Here is a 20,572-nt window from a genome sequence, read left to right as displayed (position 1 = left end):
AAATACCACCTCCAAATAGAGTGATTTTTTCATCAGACATTCCTAATAAATTACAACAATCTCCAGTATCTGAGTTAGTGATGGAATGAAAGAGTGACCAAGAGTAGTGTAGTGATTCATCATCTTTGTTATTCTTTCTCCAGGTAATTCATTGTTGTTCACTGGCTAGCAGGGAATGGGGATGTTTTGGTGATAGTGCATTTAGCCTGTAAGCTCTTTGGGGCAGAGACTGTCTTTTTGTTGTGTGTTTGTACAAAGCCTAGAACAATGGGGCTCTTCAGTCTAGCAGAGAAAAGGAAAACATGATCCAATGGCTGGATGTTGAAGCTAGAGAAATTCTGACTGGAACTAAGGCAAAAAATGTTAACAGAGTAATTAACCACTGGACCAATTTACCAAAGGTCATGGTGGATTCTCCATCACTAACCATTTTTAAACTGGATTGGAAGTTTGTCTAAAAGATACGCTCTATGAATTATTGTGGGGGAAGTTTTCTGGCCTGTGTTATACAGGAGGTCAGACTAGATGATCACAATGGTCCCTTCTGGCTTTGTAATCAATGATTATTGACTGCTATAGAAGCAGCAAAGTAACACAAGCATCCCATGATGCATTTAACACAGTGTGCAATTTAGAATACTCAAATCTCACAGCAATAATAAGGGAGCCCCTGGAGACCCTTCCACAAGCACTGGCATGAAATCCTCTGAAATTTCAGACCCTACAGGAGATCCCAAGGAGATCAGGGCTGACGTGAACCTATTTGTCAGACAAACATTTAGCACAACAATCACTATTTGAAATGTTAAACATGTTGAATAGGAACCACTGCTGATGTCCATTAATAATTTTAAAAGCTTTGCGAACATCGGTAAAACCCTTTTCCATTTTACTACGGCTAAAAAGCATATATTTCTTCTCTGTGAACTGAATATCTTGGTTTTGAGAAAGGTGCTTCACTCAAGCTTAACCATCGCCTCATCCTGTTCCCTTTACTCATTCACTTAGGGTATGTCTATGCAGCAAATGAAGGAGTAATTGTAATGCAGCATACCTGTGCTAGCTTTAATCTAGCTAGCACATGTAACAGTGGTACTGAAGATGTGGTGGCACAGACTTCCATATGGGCTAGCAACCCAAGAGTCCCGAGACTAACATACCGAGAGTCCCTGGCAGGCTTGTACTGGGGCACCTCCCCCATGCTGAAGCCTGGCCACCATGTCTACTCTACTATTATTATCCTCTCTAGCTAGATTAAAGCTAGTAGAGGTATGCCTACCTGTGCTACAATCACACCTTCAATTGCTGTGTAGCTATACCCATAAACCCAAGGCAACGGGACTGAGCGTAAGCAGGATTTGTGGCCACTATGGGGTCCCTCATATAGGGTTTGTAAACATAACCAGCATCTGTATAAAGTTGTAACTGTAATACACTACTGCTGTGTTTTCCTGTCATTCTTCTCTTGCAGGGATAGGCAGCTATGTTAAACCACTCACGTTTAAGAGACACAAGGAGCTTTTTCATGCAAATAATATGATCTTCCTTGAAAGAGTTAATAAGTCACTCAAAGTAAATACTGTACCAAGAAAAGCAGCATTTAATTTCCCATCATTGTTCAGTCCCCTGATGCCTAAGATGCCTTTCATATCCTTCTGGGTTCAGGTGTTTCTGTTGCTGAAAGATAAAGACAAGGCGTGACAAGTATATTGTATTGTGTTAAAAACTAAGAAGATCATGTGACCTAGAAAGAGTGAGAGAGAGGCTCAGGTGCACACAGTGTTAGAATCCATCAGCACATTAAACAACGGAGAAATGGTTTGTAGCTGATAGGAATGAAGAGCAGTTAATACACAGCAGGAAAAGCAAAACCAGAGAAGAATCGGTACCTATTTCTGAACGCATTGAACAAGCAGCACATTTCTCTAGTCTTTAATTTTAAAAAAATGTGTGGAAATTTAGTGCTTGCATAAGGTCTAAACTGACAAACCAGGAGACCGATGTCCTCGGACCACAGAACAGGTACAGCACAAGGCAGCAGCAACCCAAACTTCACCCACTTTGTCCTGGCATGGTGTCTCCATTCTGACCCAGAGCAGCCATCTCTGAGCCTGAGAAGATATAGCAGTCTCTGTGCCCATTCAGTCCATGGCCTCTCTGTTAAGGAGGTCAGCAAAAATGCCAAGCAGTGTCAGCTAGGAAGGGTTTTAGACATTTTAAATGGATGTTTGCCTCTGATCCAAATCCCAACAAAGTCAATGGAAGTCTTTCCACTGCCTTCAGTGTGCTTAGGAAATGGCATATGTTCTACAGGAGCTGGACTGAGATAGTCAAACTCATGTCATGAACCACTGAACAGTATTTCTCTAGCTTCAGTGGTGGGCCCTGTGGTGGAGTTCCACTTACAGTTACATAACATTTAAAGTAACAGTTAATGAGATGTAATGCTCACAAATCACTAATGTTCCCTTCGAGAAGAAACTGAAATAGAAAACACGAATTGCATGTTTTGAAGGTTATTCCCAGTCCAGCTCTTTTGTGTCTTATTTGTCTCATGATTTCTCCCTGCACTTTTGTGCATACTTAGGTGGTTCTGTGTTAACTGAATTGGCAAATGGGCGGTAATGTTTTCCACAAGAATGGGAAACACATTCTCAAAGGCACTAGGAGTTTCTCTTTCAACAAAATATAGAGCATGACTGAAAGAGCGAAGGAGGCGGAGGTAGCTGAGCTGTGCCACAAGGTTCAAGGTTTATGTGCCACAATTTGGAAACCCCGTAGTCGAGATGAGTAGTGTTTTTTTCTAAAATCTGGACATTATAAATCAAAATATTTAGCCAGACTACAGTGAAAAGCTGCACTAGCTTTTAGGGACAAGGTACCCAGGTGCTGAGGTATTGGTGAATCTGATTGTTGAAGCTCAAATAGGGAGCAGCTGGCTCCCAAATCCTCTGGAGACTGATCCTTATTCTAACCTTGTCAACATCTATCTTTAAAGAAACACACCCATAATATGTGGGTAGAGGTTCATTCACACCAGCAGGATCTCTGATGAAGGAAGGAAGTAGGCACCCCCCAGTGTATCCATATCTTCACCAGACCTCAACAGCTTGTTTTACTGAGTGTCTAATGCCTGCAGCAGACACGTATGTATAAAACATAATTGGATCAGACCTGTCTGTCTCCTTCTGGGATGTGTATTAAAAGTAAGTGCTTGATCCTGCACAGTTTTGCTACTCACCTCAGTAATAGCTCACCTAAATAAGACTTATGAAGAGATAATTAAAAAACATTCTCCTAGTACCTTCCAAAAAGGATCCCTAAGTGTCCTAACTCATTATGGAAACATCAGAGCCAGAATTCTGTCACTTCAGCAGTAGAGAGCACATAAAATAATACAAATAACTTGCTTTGTAGCATTTTATTTGGTTATTAAGGAACAGGGCAAATTTTAGGTACTTTTCAAAATAACAGCATAGCCCTCACTCTATATAGTGCCTTGCAAATGGGATGTGGCTTGCCAGTTAGGTAGTGAGGACAGCAAGCTATGTCCCTGGGGAACCTACTTATTCTTGCATAGGCTAATAGGTGTAAATATATATTCAAGGGCCTCATAGAATCATAGAATATCAGGGTTGGAAGGGACCTCAGGAGGTCATCTAGTCCAACCCCCTGCTCAAAGCAGGACCAATCCCCAATTTTTGCCCCAGTTCCCTAAATGGCCCCCTCAAGGATTGAACTCACAACTCTGGGTTTAGCAGGCCAATGCTCAAACCACTGAGCTCTCCTCATAAAGGCTTGAGTATTGTTTTACATTGATCATTTCCCCAAACTGCCTCCTAATAAAATGGCCAACATGAAGTTGCACTTGCTTCTAGGATTGTTTGTATTCTTTCTGCATATGCTGGTCATTCAAGGTGCAGAAGGTACATGTACATTGCTAGGAAAATTTGATTTACATGGCTATTTGGAATCTGAGAACCATATGCTGATAATGGGAGGAATGTTTCCCATTCACTTCAGGACTATACCAGAAAAAGAACCAACTACTTCAAAGCCAGTGTCACCAAAATGTGAAGGGAAAGACATTTTTCCTCCTGTGCAGGTAGCAGCTTGGCAGATAAATGAGGGAGGGGTGTGTGTGTGTACACGCAACTCTTTTAGACTCACCTGGCAGAAATGCTATCTACAGACTAGACATGGCTCATTTGGGTACAAGAGACAGATACAGCAAGTGCATCCATTTTTATGGAAGATTTTGCTCAATATTGTGAATAAAGCTGACTCCTGTGTCTAGCCACCAATATGCAGTCAGTAGAATGCCTGTGTTAAAACCTGAATTTTCTAACGTCATTTATTAATTATTCTGAGCACTTGTGATGCTCAGCATCTGGCCAGAGGGTACTGTGGATGCTCAATAATGCCCGGACCCAGCAAAGCACTTAAACAGGTGTCTAACTTTATGCACACAGCTAATCCCAATGATTTAAGTGGGACTATAAATGAGTTTTAAATTAAGCATCTGCTTAAATGCAGTGCTGGATCAGAGTCTAGGTGCTCAAACACCACTGCAATGGTTGCAGCATGAAAAACTTGATGGAATAAAGTAGAATAGATTAGCACCTGGCAGGATTATGCCCTGGCCAATACATTATGAAGGTGTAATTTCTTCTCTCATGCCCCATTATTTACAACACAGAGTAAAATCACACCTGTTTTTGTTGTCCAGTAACTATGAAATAGTGTCTACATTGTGAGGGTTCTAAAATGTCACAGATTTTATTGATACATCTTTGTGCTGTTCTGGAAAGCCATTCTCAACAAAGAGAGAGCATTATGCATGCTTAAGGGGTTTAAGACTCAGTTTAAGCCAGGGCTATTCACCACATTCAGTGAACTGTATGGTACTCTGTGCTGTGAAATGCTCAGGGGGACTGTACCAAGACCACTGCAGTGAGTTTATGAATAAAGGTAATTCATACCATGTATTAATCATATTTTGTTCTATATGTCTTAGGAGCCAATAAAGTTGATTCTGAAAGGGGACAAAAATGGCATTGAACACTTCGCTACTACTAGGATCATGGGTCCAATGCAGGCAGGTGCTGTGTTCCTGAAGTTTCCATCACTGTCAATGGGGATTGCAGGTGCTCAGCATCTTTCCAGGATCAGACCCATATTGCATACTGTTTGAATATAGAACAAGGATCTAATCTTCTTCCCACTGACTTCAATGGATGCTGGTTGGAGGCTATATAGACCCTTGTTTCTTGCACAGAACTTCCATTGAAGTCAACAGGAATTTTGCACAAAAAGTGACAATAGAATATGGGCCAAAAAAGAATCCTTGTAGCCTCAAGCCTGAAAAAATGCCAGTAACATTTGTTCCACTAATTTTATTGCATTGTCCTTTTAAACAATATGTAATTTTTATACTTGTTAAAGTTTGCTAGCGAGTAATTCCCTGTAAACCTGCCACTATGATTACTTTGTTGCAAAATGTTTCAATTATTATTCTGTAATGGTAAATAAAAAATCCTAATCCTGAGAAATGCTGAGTGCCAGCAACTCCCAAAGAATTAATTGTGAGTCGCGTGGGTTTTGCCCCAGTAACTGTCACAATAAAGTATTTGTTAAGGCTTCTGGCATTGCTGAGTAGAAAATAGAAGCAGTATTGCTGGAAATGATATCACATTTCTGAATGTATTGTAAAACAATTGTGCACACATCCCACAGAATGCAAAACAGAACAGAAATTATGCTTTCTTCTTCTCTATAGTACCTACAGCATAGATTGGAATAGCAATAGATCCATTTATGTTTCCTCAGGGATTTCTATTGCTGCTTTTGAGGAAGAGGAAGCATATCATATAAAATAAGATTGGTATACGAGTTGTTTGTTCTGAGAAAGAAAAAAAATCTAAATTGTCCGGCTGCAAGTAAAGCTGGGTGAATAATACATAGTGTATAGTTTACATGATGCGTCTCACCCCTTTTTCAGTGTGAATTGCCTGTAAACAGCCATTTTTATCAAGTGTATTTATTATTTGAAATTGTCCACCATGAATAAGGTCTATAGATTACATCTGAGCATTTCATTAAAATTTTCATTAGAATTTTGTATCCTGTGTTGATGACTCTGTATTGAGCACAGAGGACACATGTTTGCGTTAGGTTTCTGTTCCCTAACTGAATGAATGTAGTTCTTTGTACAAAACTACTGATATAAAAACTCAGGCTTTCAGTATCAGAATTCACTTTCCATTCTGGCAAATTCTCCAGTTTGCCTGGGTCTTTGGACATGTTTCCTCCTGTTTCAATCAACAAGGTTTTGCACCAGTGCTTAATTTGTAATTGTGATAAATGAAGGGGGTAGAGGGTATGGACACCCATCCAACCAGTTAGCTACAAAATCCCTGTTTGTAGCTATTCATTACTTGCTTTACCTGTAAAAGGTTAAAGAAAGCCCATAGGTAAAAGAAAGGGAGTGGGCACCTGACCAAAAGAGCTAATGGGAGGACTAGAACTTTTTAAAATGGGGGGAAACTTCCCTTTGCTGTTCTCCAGAGAGTGGACAGAGCAGGACAGGGCTAGAGCTATGCTATAAAAAGCTTTAAAACCAGGTATGAAAAAGCATCAGATCATACCTCAACCCTACTTATCTGAAACCCCAATTAGGTAATTAAATTGGGGAATGTCTATAAAGATGCAATTAGGGTTATTTCTTTTATTTCTCACTGGCTTGTGGACTCCTCTGTGCTAACCCCAGATGCTTTTGTTTTGCTTGTAACCTTTAAGCTGAACCTCAAGAGAGCTGTTCTTGATGCTTAATTTTTGTAATTGGGTTTTTTAAATCTAGCAAAAGTCTAAGTTCCAGATGTATTTTCTTTCTTTTTTGTTTTTAATAAAAATTTACCTTTTTAAAGAACAGGATTGGATTTTTGGTGTCCTAAGAGGTTTAATTAGTTGGTGACAACAGCTGATTTCCTTTGTTTTTCTTTCTCACTTTTCCCCGGGGGAGGGGGGGAATGAAAGGGCTTGAGGGTACTCCACAGGAAGGAATTCCCAAGTGCGCCTTTCTGGGTTCTCTAAAAAGGGTTTTTCTTACACTTAGGTGGTGGTAGCATCTATCTCACCAAGGTCAGAGAGAAGCTGTGACCTTGGGAGTTTAATACCAGCCTGGAGTGGCCAGTATTAATTTTTAAAATCCTTGCGGGCCTCCACCTTCTGCACTCGAAGTGCAAGAGTAGGGAATCAGCCTTGACAGTAATGAAGGAGGTGCTGGAGCTCAAGCAATTAGGTGCTGGGGCTAAAGCAATTTTTTAAAGTTCATAACTAATGCAGCAAGCCCAGAGGTGCTGGGACTATGAACTGCCAAGCCTAAAGGTGCCCTGGCAAGCCCTGGCACAAATTAAGCACTGGTTTGCACTAAAAAATGGTTTGAACAAAAATGCCCAAATCCGAGCCTGTCAGAAAAATTTGTAAATCTTTGTAAATTTTCCAACTAGTGTGGCTTGAGTTTTCAAGGAAAGCTAAAACTAAGCAGATTTCATGTTTCACGATGACCGCTTCTAATCATTCTAATTCTAGCCTGGTTGGAAAGGCTTAGAGAAAATTCCAGCAATCTGACTAATCTGCTGAGGGCCTTATCTTTTAAAGTGTTGAAGGCACTCAGCCCCTAGCAGGATCAGCCCTCATTCTCTGGAAAGGCACTGCATATTTATGACAAGTGAATAAAATTCGTGGGCCACAGTCTCTGGTCTGGCTGTGCTATGCTCGACACAAGACTGGGAGGTGGGAAGGGATAGCAGGTTAAGAAGCAAATATATAAAATATTTTCTGATAGTGATTTGTTGTGTTAGTGGAGTTTTGTTTGAGTGTAAATTTATCCTGGGATCGGTCGATTGATCCTTCCTTCCTGGAAATACAAATCCCATCACCAGTGGGCCCCTCAGGATTGTTGTCCAGTCATGGGCACATAGTGGCCATGTCTGCAAATAGCAGGTCTGCTGCTGCTACTGCTTCCTGCAGTCCAATAAAAGCAGCAGGGGCTGGAGTGCTTCTGCTAGGTTTTCTTGGTGACATCCTGGCTTCTTTTTCAGTTTCCCAGGAAGCACCAACATCTAGTATAGGTTTTAACCCAGCATACTAGTTCCAGGCACAGTGTGGAGTGTGACTCCATTAGAATGGATTGCATGGATGTGACTAGCATCTGGTGCTCCACCTAGAACTGTTAAAGGTTTGGAGAGGAAAGACTTGAAGCCTAGGCAAACACTCCTCGGTTTGAGTTCATGTGACTTTCCCAGAACATCTCCAGGGGATTGGTGTACATGGTTTCATAACCTCTGAGTTTCTTATTGAATCTCAAGACAAAACTCAGAGGGAAAGGGCATGTTTAGTTAATTAATTAGTTGCGATATTGGAGAAGTATATTGGTTCATATTGAAACCTCAGCAATGAAACATTTCAGCTTCTCTATTTTGGTACTACTTTCCATAGGCAGGACTTTTACAAATTATTATCGTTATTAAAGCTTCGAGGGTGTTTGTCTGTGTAGTACCTGGGCACCACTGTGCCAACACGTAAGCATATCAGCTTTCTCCAGAACAGGAACAAAACTTTCTTTTACTGCCTTACAGATCAAAGTCACTTTAGAAGAGTCACATGGAAGTGGATTATTTGGTAGCTTATTATCTCCAAGCTCATCACTGAGTCAGTATTTTCCTTATGAAAGCTTTGTAGCAAATTCACTCTGGTAGTGTAGAGAGAGCAGAAGTCCATTTTAAATCTCAGAATCACGTAGTATATAGAAATCGGACAAGTACAATTGTTTCTAATTATGATCTCTCTCCCCCCTTAAACTATTTATTAAAATATTTACAATGTAAGAAAAGAACTTTTGACTCTCATGCAACCAACAGCAGTGATTGCTTCTTTTTGTTTTGGTGTCTTGAAAGACTCATAAGGTGCAGTATGAAACAATGAAAGCATTTTCCCTCTGGGTTTGCCCAAATGATGGCAAAGCAGAGCAGTAGGGCTTTGAGTGGAGCATGGATTTACACTCAGTTAGAATCATAGAATATCAGGGTTGGAAGGGACCTCAGGAGGTCATCTAGTCCAACCCCCTGCTCAAAGCAGGACCAACCCCAACTAAATCATCCCAGCCAGGGCTTTGTCAAGCCAGACCTTAAAAACCTCTAAGGATGGAGATTCCACCACCTCCTTTATGGAAGGTAACCCATTCCAGTGCTTCACCATCCTCCTAGTGAAATAGTGTTTCCTAATATCCTACCTAAACTTCCCCCACAGCAAGTTGAGACCTTTGTTCCTTGTTCTGTCATCTTGTACCACTGAGAACAGTCTAGATCCATCCTCTTTGGAACCCCCTTTCAGGTAGTTGAAAACAGCTATCAAATCCCTCCTCATTCTTCTCTTCTGCAGATTAAATAATCCCAGTTCCCTCAGCCTCTCCTCATAAGTCATGTGCTCCAGCCCACTAATAATTTTTGTTGCCTTCCACTGCACTCTTTCCAATTTTTCCAAATCCTTCTTGTAGTGTGGGCCCCAAAACTGGACACAGTACTCCTGATGAGGCCTCACCAATGTCGAATAGAGGGGAATGGTCATGTCCCTTGATCTGCTGGCAATGCTCCTACTTATACAGCCCAAAATGCCGTTAGCCTTCTTGGCAACAAGGGCACACTGTTGACTCATATCCAGCTTCTTGTCCACTGTAACCCCTAGGTCCTTTTCTGCAGAACTGCTGCCTAGCCGCTCGGTCCCTAGTCTGTAGCAATGTATGGGATTCTTCTGTCTTAAGTGGAGGACTCTGCACTTGTCCTTGTTGAACCTCATTAGATTTCTTTTGGCCCAATCCTCTAATTTGTCTAGGGCCCTCTGTATGTTATCCCTACCCTCCAGTGTATCTACGACTCTTCCCAGATTAGTGTCATCTGCAATCTTGCTGAGGGTGCAATCCACGCCATCCTCCAAATCATTAATGAAGATATTGAACAAAACCAGCCCCAGGACCAACCCGTGGGGCACTCCACTTGATACTGGCTGCCAACTAGACATGGAGCCATTGATCACTATCCGTTGAGCCCAATGATCTAGCCAGCTTTCTATCCTCCTTATAGTCCATTCATCCAGCCTATACTTCTTTAACTTGCTGGCAAGAATACTGTGGGAGACTGTATCAAAAACTTTGCTAAAGTCAAGGAATAACATGTCCAGTGCTTTCCCCTAATCCACAGAACCAGTTATCTCATCATAGAAGAAAATTAGATTAGTCAGGCATGACTTGCCCTTGGTGAATCCATGCTGACTGTTCCTGATCACTTTCCTCTCCTCTAAGTGCTTCAAAATTGATTCCTTGAGGACCTGCTCCATGATTTTTCCAGGGACTGAGGTGAGGCTGACTGGCCTGTAGTTCTCCAGATCCTCCTCCTTCCCTTTTTAAAAGATGGGCACTACATTAGTCTTTTTCCAGTCATTCGGGACCTCCCTCGATCGCCATGAATTTTCAAAGATAATGGCCAATGGCTCTGCAATCACATCCGCCAACTCCTTTAGCACCCTTGGATGAAGTGCATCCGGCCCCATGGACTTGTGCTCGTCCAGCTTTTCTAAATAGTCCTGAACCACTTCTTTCTCCACAGAGGGCTGGTCACCTTCTCCCCATACCGTGCTGCCCAGTGCAGTAGTCTGGGAGCTGACCTTGTTCGTGAAGACAGAGCAAAAAAAAAAGTATTGAGTACATCAGCTTTTTCCACATCGTCTGTCACTAGGATGCCTCCCCCATTCAGTAAGGGGCCCCCCACTTTCCTTGACCTTCTTCTTGTTGCTAAAAAAACAGTAGAAACCCTTCTTGTTACTCTTAACATCCCATGCTAGCTGCAACTCCAAGTGTGATTTGGCCTTCCATGCCTGAGCAATATTTTTATACTCCTCCCTGGTCATTTGTCCAATCTTCCACTTCTTGTAAGCTTATTTTTTGTGTTTAAGATCAGCAAGGATTTCACTGTTAAGCCAAGCTGGTCGCCTGCCATATTTACTATTCTTTCTACACATCGGGATTATTTGTTTCTGCAACCTCAATAAGGATTCTTTAAAATACAGCCAGCTCTCCTGGACTCTTTTTCCCCTCATGTTGTTCTCCTGGGGGATCCTGCCATTCAGTTCCCTGAGGGAGTCAAAGTCTGCTCTTCTGAAGTCCAGGGTCCGTATTCTCCTGCTCTCCTTTCTTCCTTGTGTCAGGATCCTGAACTTGACCATCTCATGAATAAATCATAATTTCAAAGGCTGAAAGTAATAGCCACAAAGACAAAATTCACAATTTATAAGTTTGCACAGAGCTCATGCTAAGGCACTGAGGAGATGTAGGTAAAAGCACATGTCCATGGGAGGTAGCAATGAAGAATAAAGGCAATGTCAACTTTGCTTGCGACCTCCTATGTTTCTCTACTTGAAAGAAATCATCTACTGGGATTCTTGGGAGGAACTTCACTGCTGGTCTGATGCTAATGAAAGGCTTTTATCGAGCTATTCTTAATATAAGATGATGTAGGTGAGAACAAAGTGTCACTGGAAAATGACTTATCAGAAAAAAGTGGCTGGTTCTCAGTCAGTTTGGCTCTGAGGATGATGGAGTGACTACAAAATAAGGACCTGATCCTGTAGTCATTACTCAGCTGAATGGTCAGTGATTTCAATAGGATAACCAAGATAATGAGACTACTCATATGAGTAAGGGCTGCAGGGTTAGACCCTCCAGGATAATTCAGTTACTGTTCATTTTGGAGCTGATCCTGGGAGGTGCTGAGTACCTTCTAGGAAGTTTCTGAACACTCTCCAATCAGATCAACTTTTACAGGATCAGATTGCAACAAAACCCATTAATTTTCAGGGAAAACCATGCACTCAGAAAATGTGTTGCTTTGCTTTTAGGAAAGACACAAGAAGTGTGTTTTGTGTGGAAGTGCTTTTGGCAAATGTGTTCAACACTGACAAGTACTTTGTCTCTGCAGGTTTAACTTCCGAGGTTTCCGTTGGGCCAGAGCCATGATACATGACATCCAGGAGGTTAACAATAGGCTAGATATTCTACCAAATATAACACTGGGTTATCACATCTATGATACCTGCTTTACAACATCCAAAACTGTTGAAGAGACTTTGGCATACCTGACTGGACAAAATGAAACAATGCCCAACTTCAGATGCAGTGCTGGTGCACCTCTCGTAGCAGTCATTGGAGCCAGTGGATCAACATTGACTGTTGCTTCTTCAAGAATCGTAGGGCTCTATTATTTCCCTGAGGTAACTGAAGGTGGTATTTGTTTAAAATCTAAATATAATGAGCAATATACCAATATTTGAGAGACAAAGTGGGTGAGGTAATATCTGTTATTGGACCAACTTCTGGTGATAAATGAGACAAGCTTTCAAGCTACATAGGGCTCTTCTTCAGGCCTGAGAAAGGTGCTCAGAGTGCCACAGTTAAACACAAGGTGGAATTTCCCAGACCTGAAGAAGAGCTCTGCGTGAGCTCACAAGCTTGTCTCCTTCACCAACGGAAGTTGGTCCAATAGAGAAGTTATTTCCTCACCCAACTTGTCTCTCTGAGTTAAGACACCATTCAAGGTGAAGTGGCCAGTCAATACCTTGAATGGTCTTCACTTTCAGTGGTCTGACACATTGTAAGAACTTTTCACCATTTTACTTGCTACAAAACAGGTGTAACTGGCTACTGGAGGACCACTGCTGTCTAGGCGAATCCTTGGCTGGCTCATAGTCACCCAGTAGTTCATACACTGTTTCCTTCCCAGCAGACAGTGCAGGGACCATGGCTGGGCAAAGAGTGGTGTGATCAAGGCTCCTCTGAATGCTGGTGACCCCGGCTCCTGATAATTACATTGTCATTGCTAGGCTTCAGAGTGCACACCCAGGACTAGGAGCATTCACACTTCTCTCAGCACTATTGTTTCAAACTGTCTGTATTGCATTGGTTTACACTTGGTTTACCTTTTGAAAATTTTCACCATAACCATAAAGGCTTGTTATTTAGTTTTATTTGAAATGAAAATTTAGGTTCTGGAATACACATACACAGCAACATAGAAATAATCTCTAATGATGCAGCAGTTTATGAGGCTGCATAGTCACATTATACACTGGGCCCTGGCTATGGTGAACATTGCCCTATAAATACCAAAGGTCGCTAAATAAAAGAAAGTGAAAAACAAAGCAGCAACTGGGCCAGTAATCCTTGCCTCAATACTTTTTTTTTGTAGGTTGGTTATGCGTCCTCCTGCTCAGTTCCCTTCCTTTCTGTGCACTATACGGAATGATAACCATCAGTCACTGGCTATGGCAGAACTTGTTCGACAGTTTGGTTGGGTATGGATAGGAACAATAGCAGCAGATGATGACTATGGAAAATACGGAATAAAGTATTTTAAACAAAATGTAGAGAAATCTGGAATCTGCATTGCTTTCTCTGAGACCATTCCAAAAATATATTCCAGGAGAAAAATACTAGCAGTTGTGGAAGCTATAAAAAAATCCACAGCAAATATCATTGTAGTGTGTTCCTCTGATATTGACCTCAGTCCCTTAATGGATGAAATTGCACACAGTAACATTACTGGCAAAACCTGGATTGCAAGTGAGGCCTGGGTTACATCAGCACTAATTGCTAAACCTGAATATTTTTCATTCCTGGGTAGAACCATTGATTTTGGAGTATGGCGAGGTGAGATACCAGGATTAAAAGACTTTCAGCTTGATGTGCATCCAGATAATGATGCTAGTGATGATTTGACTATTGAGTTCTGGCAGACTGTTTTCAATTGCACTTGGCCTAACAGCAGCGTACCTTATAATACAGATTTTAGAATAAATGTAACAGGTCGAGAGAGAGGAGTACATCCTGTTTCTGATCAGCTCTGTACTGGAAAGGAGAAACTGGAGGACATAAAAAATACCTACCTGGATGTTTCAGAGCTCAGAATAACATATAATGTCTATAATGCTGCGTTCACTGTGGCCCATGCCCTTAACAATTTAGACACCTGAGTAGAAGGAAACGGACCATTTCCAAAAAAAGTCCTGTGCAGTTATATATGATTTTGAGCCCTGGCAGGTAAGCATTGCTTTTCCCTATCATAATTTTACATAATGAATTAAATAAAGAACTTCAATGTGGTGTCTGCAATTGCGTTTAACTTTCTTTTAATTTTTAAAAGTGTATCTGTAAAGAAAACAAATTCAATATTAATAGCAGAAAAATTAAATAATAAAATGAGGAACAGGTAAATTTGAAATATATGCTGAAACCAAGTGATGAGTTATGATTTTCACTAAATGAGCCTGATTCAGATTTTGCTTACACCTGTGTAAACCAGGTGGTAGGATGGTATTGTGGTTAGGGCCTCTACCCTAAGAGTCAGGAGACCTGGCTTCAGTTCCTTGCCCAGCCACAGACTTCCTGTGTGACCTTGGGCTAGTCAGTCACCTATATGAGTTAATAATAACACTTCCCTATCCCACAGGGATGATGTGAGGTGCTCAGGTATTATTATTTGTATCACCATAGAACTAGAAGCCCCAGTCATGGACCAGGATCCCATTGTGCAAGGTGCTGTACAAACACAGAAAAAAAAGATAGTCCCTTCCCTAAAGAGCTTACAATCAGGGGTCAGACAAAAGATCAATGGATACAGACAGACCGATAGGGGAGTACAAGGAAACGATGAGACAATATTGGTGAGCATGATAGGCTGTAAGTAGATAACAGAGTGGAGTTATGCTGGTATGAAATCAGAATCAGCTCCTTTGAACATAGGTCATTGTTAGCTGAGACTGTGTTTATTATGTTGTCCGTGCACATTTTGTGATGTCTTTTCCTTGCTTTCAAGTTCTGGGGTTTTGTAAATGATGTGAGAGGTAACTGCCCTAGGCCAGAGTCTGACACTCTTACACTGATTTCATGGGGACTACTTGAGGAGTAAGGTTCTACCCAGCGTGAGTAAGGGTGGCAGAAAATGGCACAATGTTACCACTTGGACACAACAGATATAGAAGGTACACGTTCACATTCAGAGGGAATGAAGCAGATCCTTAGCTATGTAAATTTGTCACAGGCCCATTTAAATTAATGGGTTTAGGATAATTTACACTAGATGAGGATCTGCCCCAATACATGTCAGATGAACTTAAGACGCCATTATTTTACTCAGAGAGTGGTGAATGCTGTAAGTGAAATGAACTTCCATCTGAGGTGGTCACATCAAGTAGTATTAATGGAGATGAGCAGAAGTACACAGAAGTTTTACTACGTAGAATTTAATGAGTTAAAAGGAGTTTGGTAGCGTAATAAGCAGCAAGCAGCCCATCCTTTTGGGGACACAGAAGGGGATTTTTCATTAGTCATGCTTTTCTTCCCATGGGAGGGATTACTTGACCACTTCTCTGGCATAAGATTATATGTACATATATTTTAAAACTTATGATATTTTAAGTTTTTAAAGTCTTTGAGGCAATTCTAGACATGACAGGTCCATGTCCTACTTCAGATCCTTCCCAACTATGTAACCAGTATACATAACTCTGTAAATTAATTTGACAGTCACTTTTTCCCCATTTTATAGTTAATGTACTATCTGAAGAATGTTAAATTTACAACCTTTGACAGGTTTCAGAGTAGCAGTAAAGATAGATGACAATGGAGATGTGTATGTGACATATGACATTATAAACTGGCAGTTGAATGGGACTGGAGAAATCTCCTTTGTGAAGATTGGAATCTATAATGATATAAAAGATGGGCACGAGATGAAGATATATAATAACGACTCCATATTCTGGAACACTCCAATATTAAAAGTTAGTAATCTTTGCATCTTTTCTTCTTAACATACCTCTGTGACTGCTGAGACTGGTGTTATGCAAACTAATTTTTTTTACTGTTACTTTGCCTGCTATTATCCCACCTCCTAGTCATTTCCCTACCTCTGTTTGTCTGTTTATTTAATTGCTGTGTAAAGTCAAAATACTAGACTGTAAAATCTCTGTGGCAGGGACTGTAATTTGTTTTGTGTGCACAGAGTATAGGTACAAATGGGGCTCTTATCCCTAATTATGGTCAGTAGGCACTTCCGCGATAGAAATACATAATAATAATAATGATTAATAAAAGACAGTGCAAACTAGCCTATGACTACTTTGTGTTGGCCCTATCATGAAGTCCTTACTCACTGACTTAGTGGAAGTGTTGCCTGAGTAAGGACTGCAGGTTTTGGCCCCCTAGAAAGCTTTTTTGAACATTTTTCAACGTGTTTGATGTCACATATTTAATACACAAATATATCTGTTTGTCCAAATGCATACATTATATCTTTGTTTAGAAATCAACCTTATTTCTAGAAACCAGCCTGTCTGATTGTGTACAGAGCTGTAGAACTTACTGTACAGGATATTATTTTCATTTAAAATACGACCTGTTTCTTCTTTATAAAAATGTATTATTTTACCCTTTGGGTGACATTTGCTTCCTTTCTCCGTAATGGATAATTTTTTTTTTTTTTTGCATTTTTAATGTTCCAGCAGCACATTAATTATTTAATACACACTGCTGTAGTTTAGTCTGGCCAGCACATCTGGTGGAAAAATAACAAAAATACATTTGATCTGGAGCACAAAGCTGAGCTCTTAAGTTTTAGGGATGGAGAAAAGATGACAAGGTTCCAGTGTAGACTGTAATAAATGAACTTTTTTGGGAGCCCAGACTTGCACATTGGGAATGATCCATTTTAGCTACATATTTATATACCTAATACATTTATCTGTAGAAGAAATAGATTTGACATTGTATTCTGTTCTTTTTAGCCTCCCCGTTGTGTGTGTACTGAAAACTGCTAACCTGGTACTAGAAAGGGGATCTGACATGGGGTGCCTGCCTGCTGTTTTGTCTGTATTCCATGGGCAGATGGAGAGATAAGTAATGAAACAGGGACAGCACAAAAGCATCCTGTAAGAATACATAGGGATAGACAGATCACTGATTTCATCTGGATAATATAATAGTAAAGGCCTGGATCACTCAGATCTATATGAGATAAAATTAGAGTTACCATAGTTCTCTTTCAGATACAGTAGAATTTTTGTAACCGGCAAACTCAGGGCTTCATAAAATCTCTCTCTGTCTATGGTATTTCTAGAACACCTTTCACCATTGTATTGAGGTACTTATACCTAAACACTCCAATTCAGCATGAAAATATTTCTGAAAACTCAAAATTTTTCACAAAACTGAAATTCAGTTTCCCAGGCAGCTCTATTTTAAATACCAGCTGTTAATTCATAGATTACAGAGCCAGACGTGACCATTTTGATCATCTAATCTGATCTCCTAGGCCACAGGACTTCTGAATTAATTCCTGGTTGAATTAGAGTAATCTTTTAGAAAAGCATCCAGTCTGATTTTAAAATGGCCAGTGATGGAGAATCTACCACAACCCTTGGTAAGTTGTTCCAATGGTTAATTATCTTCACTGTTAAAAATTTGCACCCTATTTTGAGTCTGAAATTCTCTAGCTTCAACTTCGAGCCATCGGATCTTGTTATATCTTGTTATATAGACTGAAGAGCCCACCGTTACCAAATTTCTGTTCCCCATATAGGTACTTAGAGTGTGATCAAGTCACTGTAACCTTCTCTTTGGGTAGCTAAAGAGATTGAGCTTTTTGAGTCTTTCACTATAAAGTATGTTTACCAATCATTTTATCAGTCTCATGGCACTTCTCTGAACCCTCTATAATTCTTCAACTATTAGGAATATGTCAACTTGAAGAATGCTATTCAAATGACATAGCATGCCTTATACCTGCTATTTTCAATTAATTAAATGCATTGGCTAAATTTTATCCCCAGCAGCTATCCTACGTAAGTGGGGTGAGATTCCATTAGCAGGCAGAATCCATCTGGTCAAACTTCTTAGTGGTTCACTGGACTGGAAAAAGCTTTATTTTGTATCTCCCCCGGCCAGGAAAACACACATCTGTAGCAAACTTGGTAATGAGAGTCTTTTTCAAACAGATACATTTAACAGTCCATGCCTAAATCAATTTAAAATTCTCTTTTATGTATTTAACAGATGCAAGAGAATGCTTTCCATGTCCTGATGATCACTAGTCCAGTACACTCAAGAATGAATGTGTGCTAACGGAGGTGGAGTTTCTGGCTTATGATGAAGCTTTAGGGACCACACTGGTAGATCTCTATCTATTTGGAGCTTGTATTGTCCTTTCTGTGACCATTGTTTATAGGATGCATAGGGACACTGCTCTTGTGAAAGCCAATGACCGAGAGCTGAGCTTTCTCATTCAGCTATCTCTTGTCATTACTTTGTTAACTTCCTTCCTCTTTGTTGGTAAACCAGAAGGATGGTCGTGTCAGATCCGCCAAGTGACTCTTGCCTTGGGGTTTTCTCTTTTCTTGTCCTGTATACTGGGAAAAACTGTTGCACTCCTGTTAATGTATAGACGCAGCAAGTTGAAGGCTGCGGAGAAGCATGACCATCTATCCATGCAATCTCTTCATCAAAAACTTCTTGTGCTAATCTCTGTGGTAATTGAAGTGTGTGTTTGCACGGCCTATCTCACATGTATACCTCCATATGTGTGCAAAAATATGGAATTCCAAAATGTAACGATAATTCTTGAGTGTAATCAAGGCTCCATAGAATTTTTATGTACTTTGTTTGGGTTTGATGTATTTTTTACTGTATTATGCTTCATCACTGCCTTCATAGCTCACAAGTTACCAGATAATTTCAATGAAGCTAAATTTATCACTTTTGGGATGCTGGTATTCTTCTGGATTTCTTTTGTTCCCGCCTATTTAAGCACAAGAGGGAAATTCAAAGTAGCTGTTGAGATATTTGCAATTTTGGCATCAAGCTTTGGTTTGCTTGGTTGCATATTTCTGCCAAAATGTTACATTATTTTATTGAAGCCAGAAAGGAATACAGAAGAAATAATCTCGGGCAAAGCTACTACTAATGACAAGAGTGCACCACCCACCTCAGCCTCATACACCAGGGAGATTAGCAACAGTACCCTCTCCACAATGGTACTTGATGAGTAGTAGTAGGTATTTTTAGTTCTTGCTCTTCAGCATTTACAGTGATGATGTGTTTTATCTTCCTCAGTATTGACAGACAACTCCAGTAGATTCTCATGTATCATCAGATTGCCATTATTTCCAGTGGAAGTTATGGATTCTGGTTCTCGGGGGACATTGCAAAGATGACACAAACAAATTCTCACCATATTATATGTGCTGAGAAAATAATGCAGGTCATTACTGGGGAGCTTTTATGGTTGGATTTTTGCTTTTCTGCTAAATAAATAGGGGTTTGTGTGGGGTGAGAGAGATGGAATGAGAGAAGATATGTTCTTGTGGGATATTAAATGCTTGTCTTTAGGGCTGTGTGAAACCTACTCGCTCTGATTATGTATTTCAGCAAACTTTGCCTTTAGGTATGGTTGCCAACTTCCTAATTGCAGAAAACCAAACACCATTGCCCCGCCCCTTCTCCAAAGCCCTGCAACTGCTCACTCCACCCCACCTCCCTCTGTTGCTCGCTCTTCCCCACCCTCGCTCACTCACTCATTTTCACCAGGTTGGGGCAGGGGGTTGGGGTGCGGGGTGGGTGAGGGCTCTGGCTGGGGGTAAGGGCTCTGGGGTCGGGCTGGGGGTGAGGGGTTTGGGGTGCAGGAGGGGACTCCGGACAGGGGACAAGGGGTTCGGAGTGCAGGAGGGGGCTTAGGGCTGGGGTCGGAGGTTGGGGCGTGGGAGGGTGTTCAGGGTGCAGACTCAGGTGGCTCCCAGGAAGTGGCGACATGTCTCTTCAGCTCCATGCACTGCCCCCACCCCACAGGCGCCCCCCCTACGGCTCCCATTGACCATGGTTCCTCGCCAATGGGAGCTTCGGAGCCAGCGCTCGGGGTGGGAGCAGTGCGCAGAGCCCCCATGGCCACCCTTATGCCGAGGAGCTGGAGGGACATGCCGGCTACTTCCTGGGAGCCACACAGAGCTGGGTAGGGTACTGCCAGCCCCGCACCAACCGGACTTTTATCGGCCCAGTCACCAGAGCCGCCAACATCCCTTTTTGACCAGGTTTTCCGGTCGAAAACCAGAAACCTGGCAATCCTACCTATAGGTTTGGTTTACACAGGTTTGGGACAATCAGCATTGATCTTAAATTTTGGCTTCATTTAAAAAATTTACCAAAGGGTCAGATAAATCTGTGCAAACATGCTGAACTTTATCAGTTCAATTTAGAAACTAACAAAACTCACTTGGATTCCCCTTCCAACATTACTTCCCTTCCCCTATCAGGCTGTAGGCTCCTCTCTTTCCTTTAGTTGTCTTCCAGCATTAGAAGCCCAGTGGCCTTCTGTTCCTCTGATGTATTCAGGGGATTTGCACTTTTCCTTAATCTTGCTTTTCCTAGCCATGTAGGGTTTGTTTTCCATCTCATTTAATTTTCGGGACAGGAGAAGGG

General features: G+C 41.2%; 1 protein-coding gene across 1 annotated transcript; it reads left to right on the top strand.

Annotated features, from left to right (window-relative positions):
- Positions 1 to 13,302: 13,302 nt before the first annotated feature.
- Positions 13,303 to 19,215, top strand: LOC311525779 (vomeronasal type-2 receptor 1-like; the record flags this gene model as incomplete). The annotated part of the gene is made up of 4 exons (XM_084638118.1): positions 13,303 to 14,046; positions 14,922 to 14,949; positions 15,698 to 15,888; positions 18,196 to 19,215. The coding sequence occupies 4 exons, from the start codon at positions 13,303 to 13,305 to the stop codon at positions 19,147 to 19,149; spliced, it is 1,917 nt and encodes a 638-aa protein (XP_084494244.1). The 3' UTR covers positions 19,150 to 19,215.
- Positions 19,216 to 20,572: the final 1,357 nt, after the last annotated feature.

Source organism: Lepidochelys olivacea (assembly GCF_965140295.1).
Source record: "Lepidochelys olivacea isolate rLepOli2 genome assembly, chromosome: 9".
NCBI lineage: Eukaryota > Metazoa > Chordata > Testudines > Cheloniidae > Lepidochelys > Lepidochelys olivacea.
This window is presented reverse-complemented; position numbering and strand designations above follow the sequence as displayed.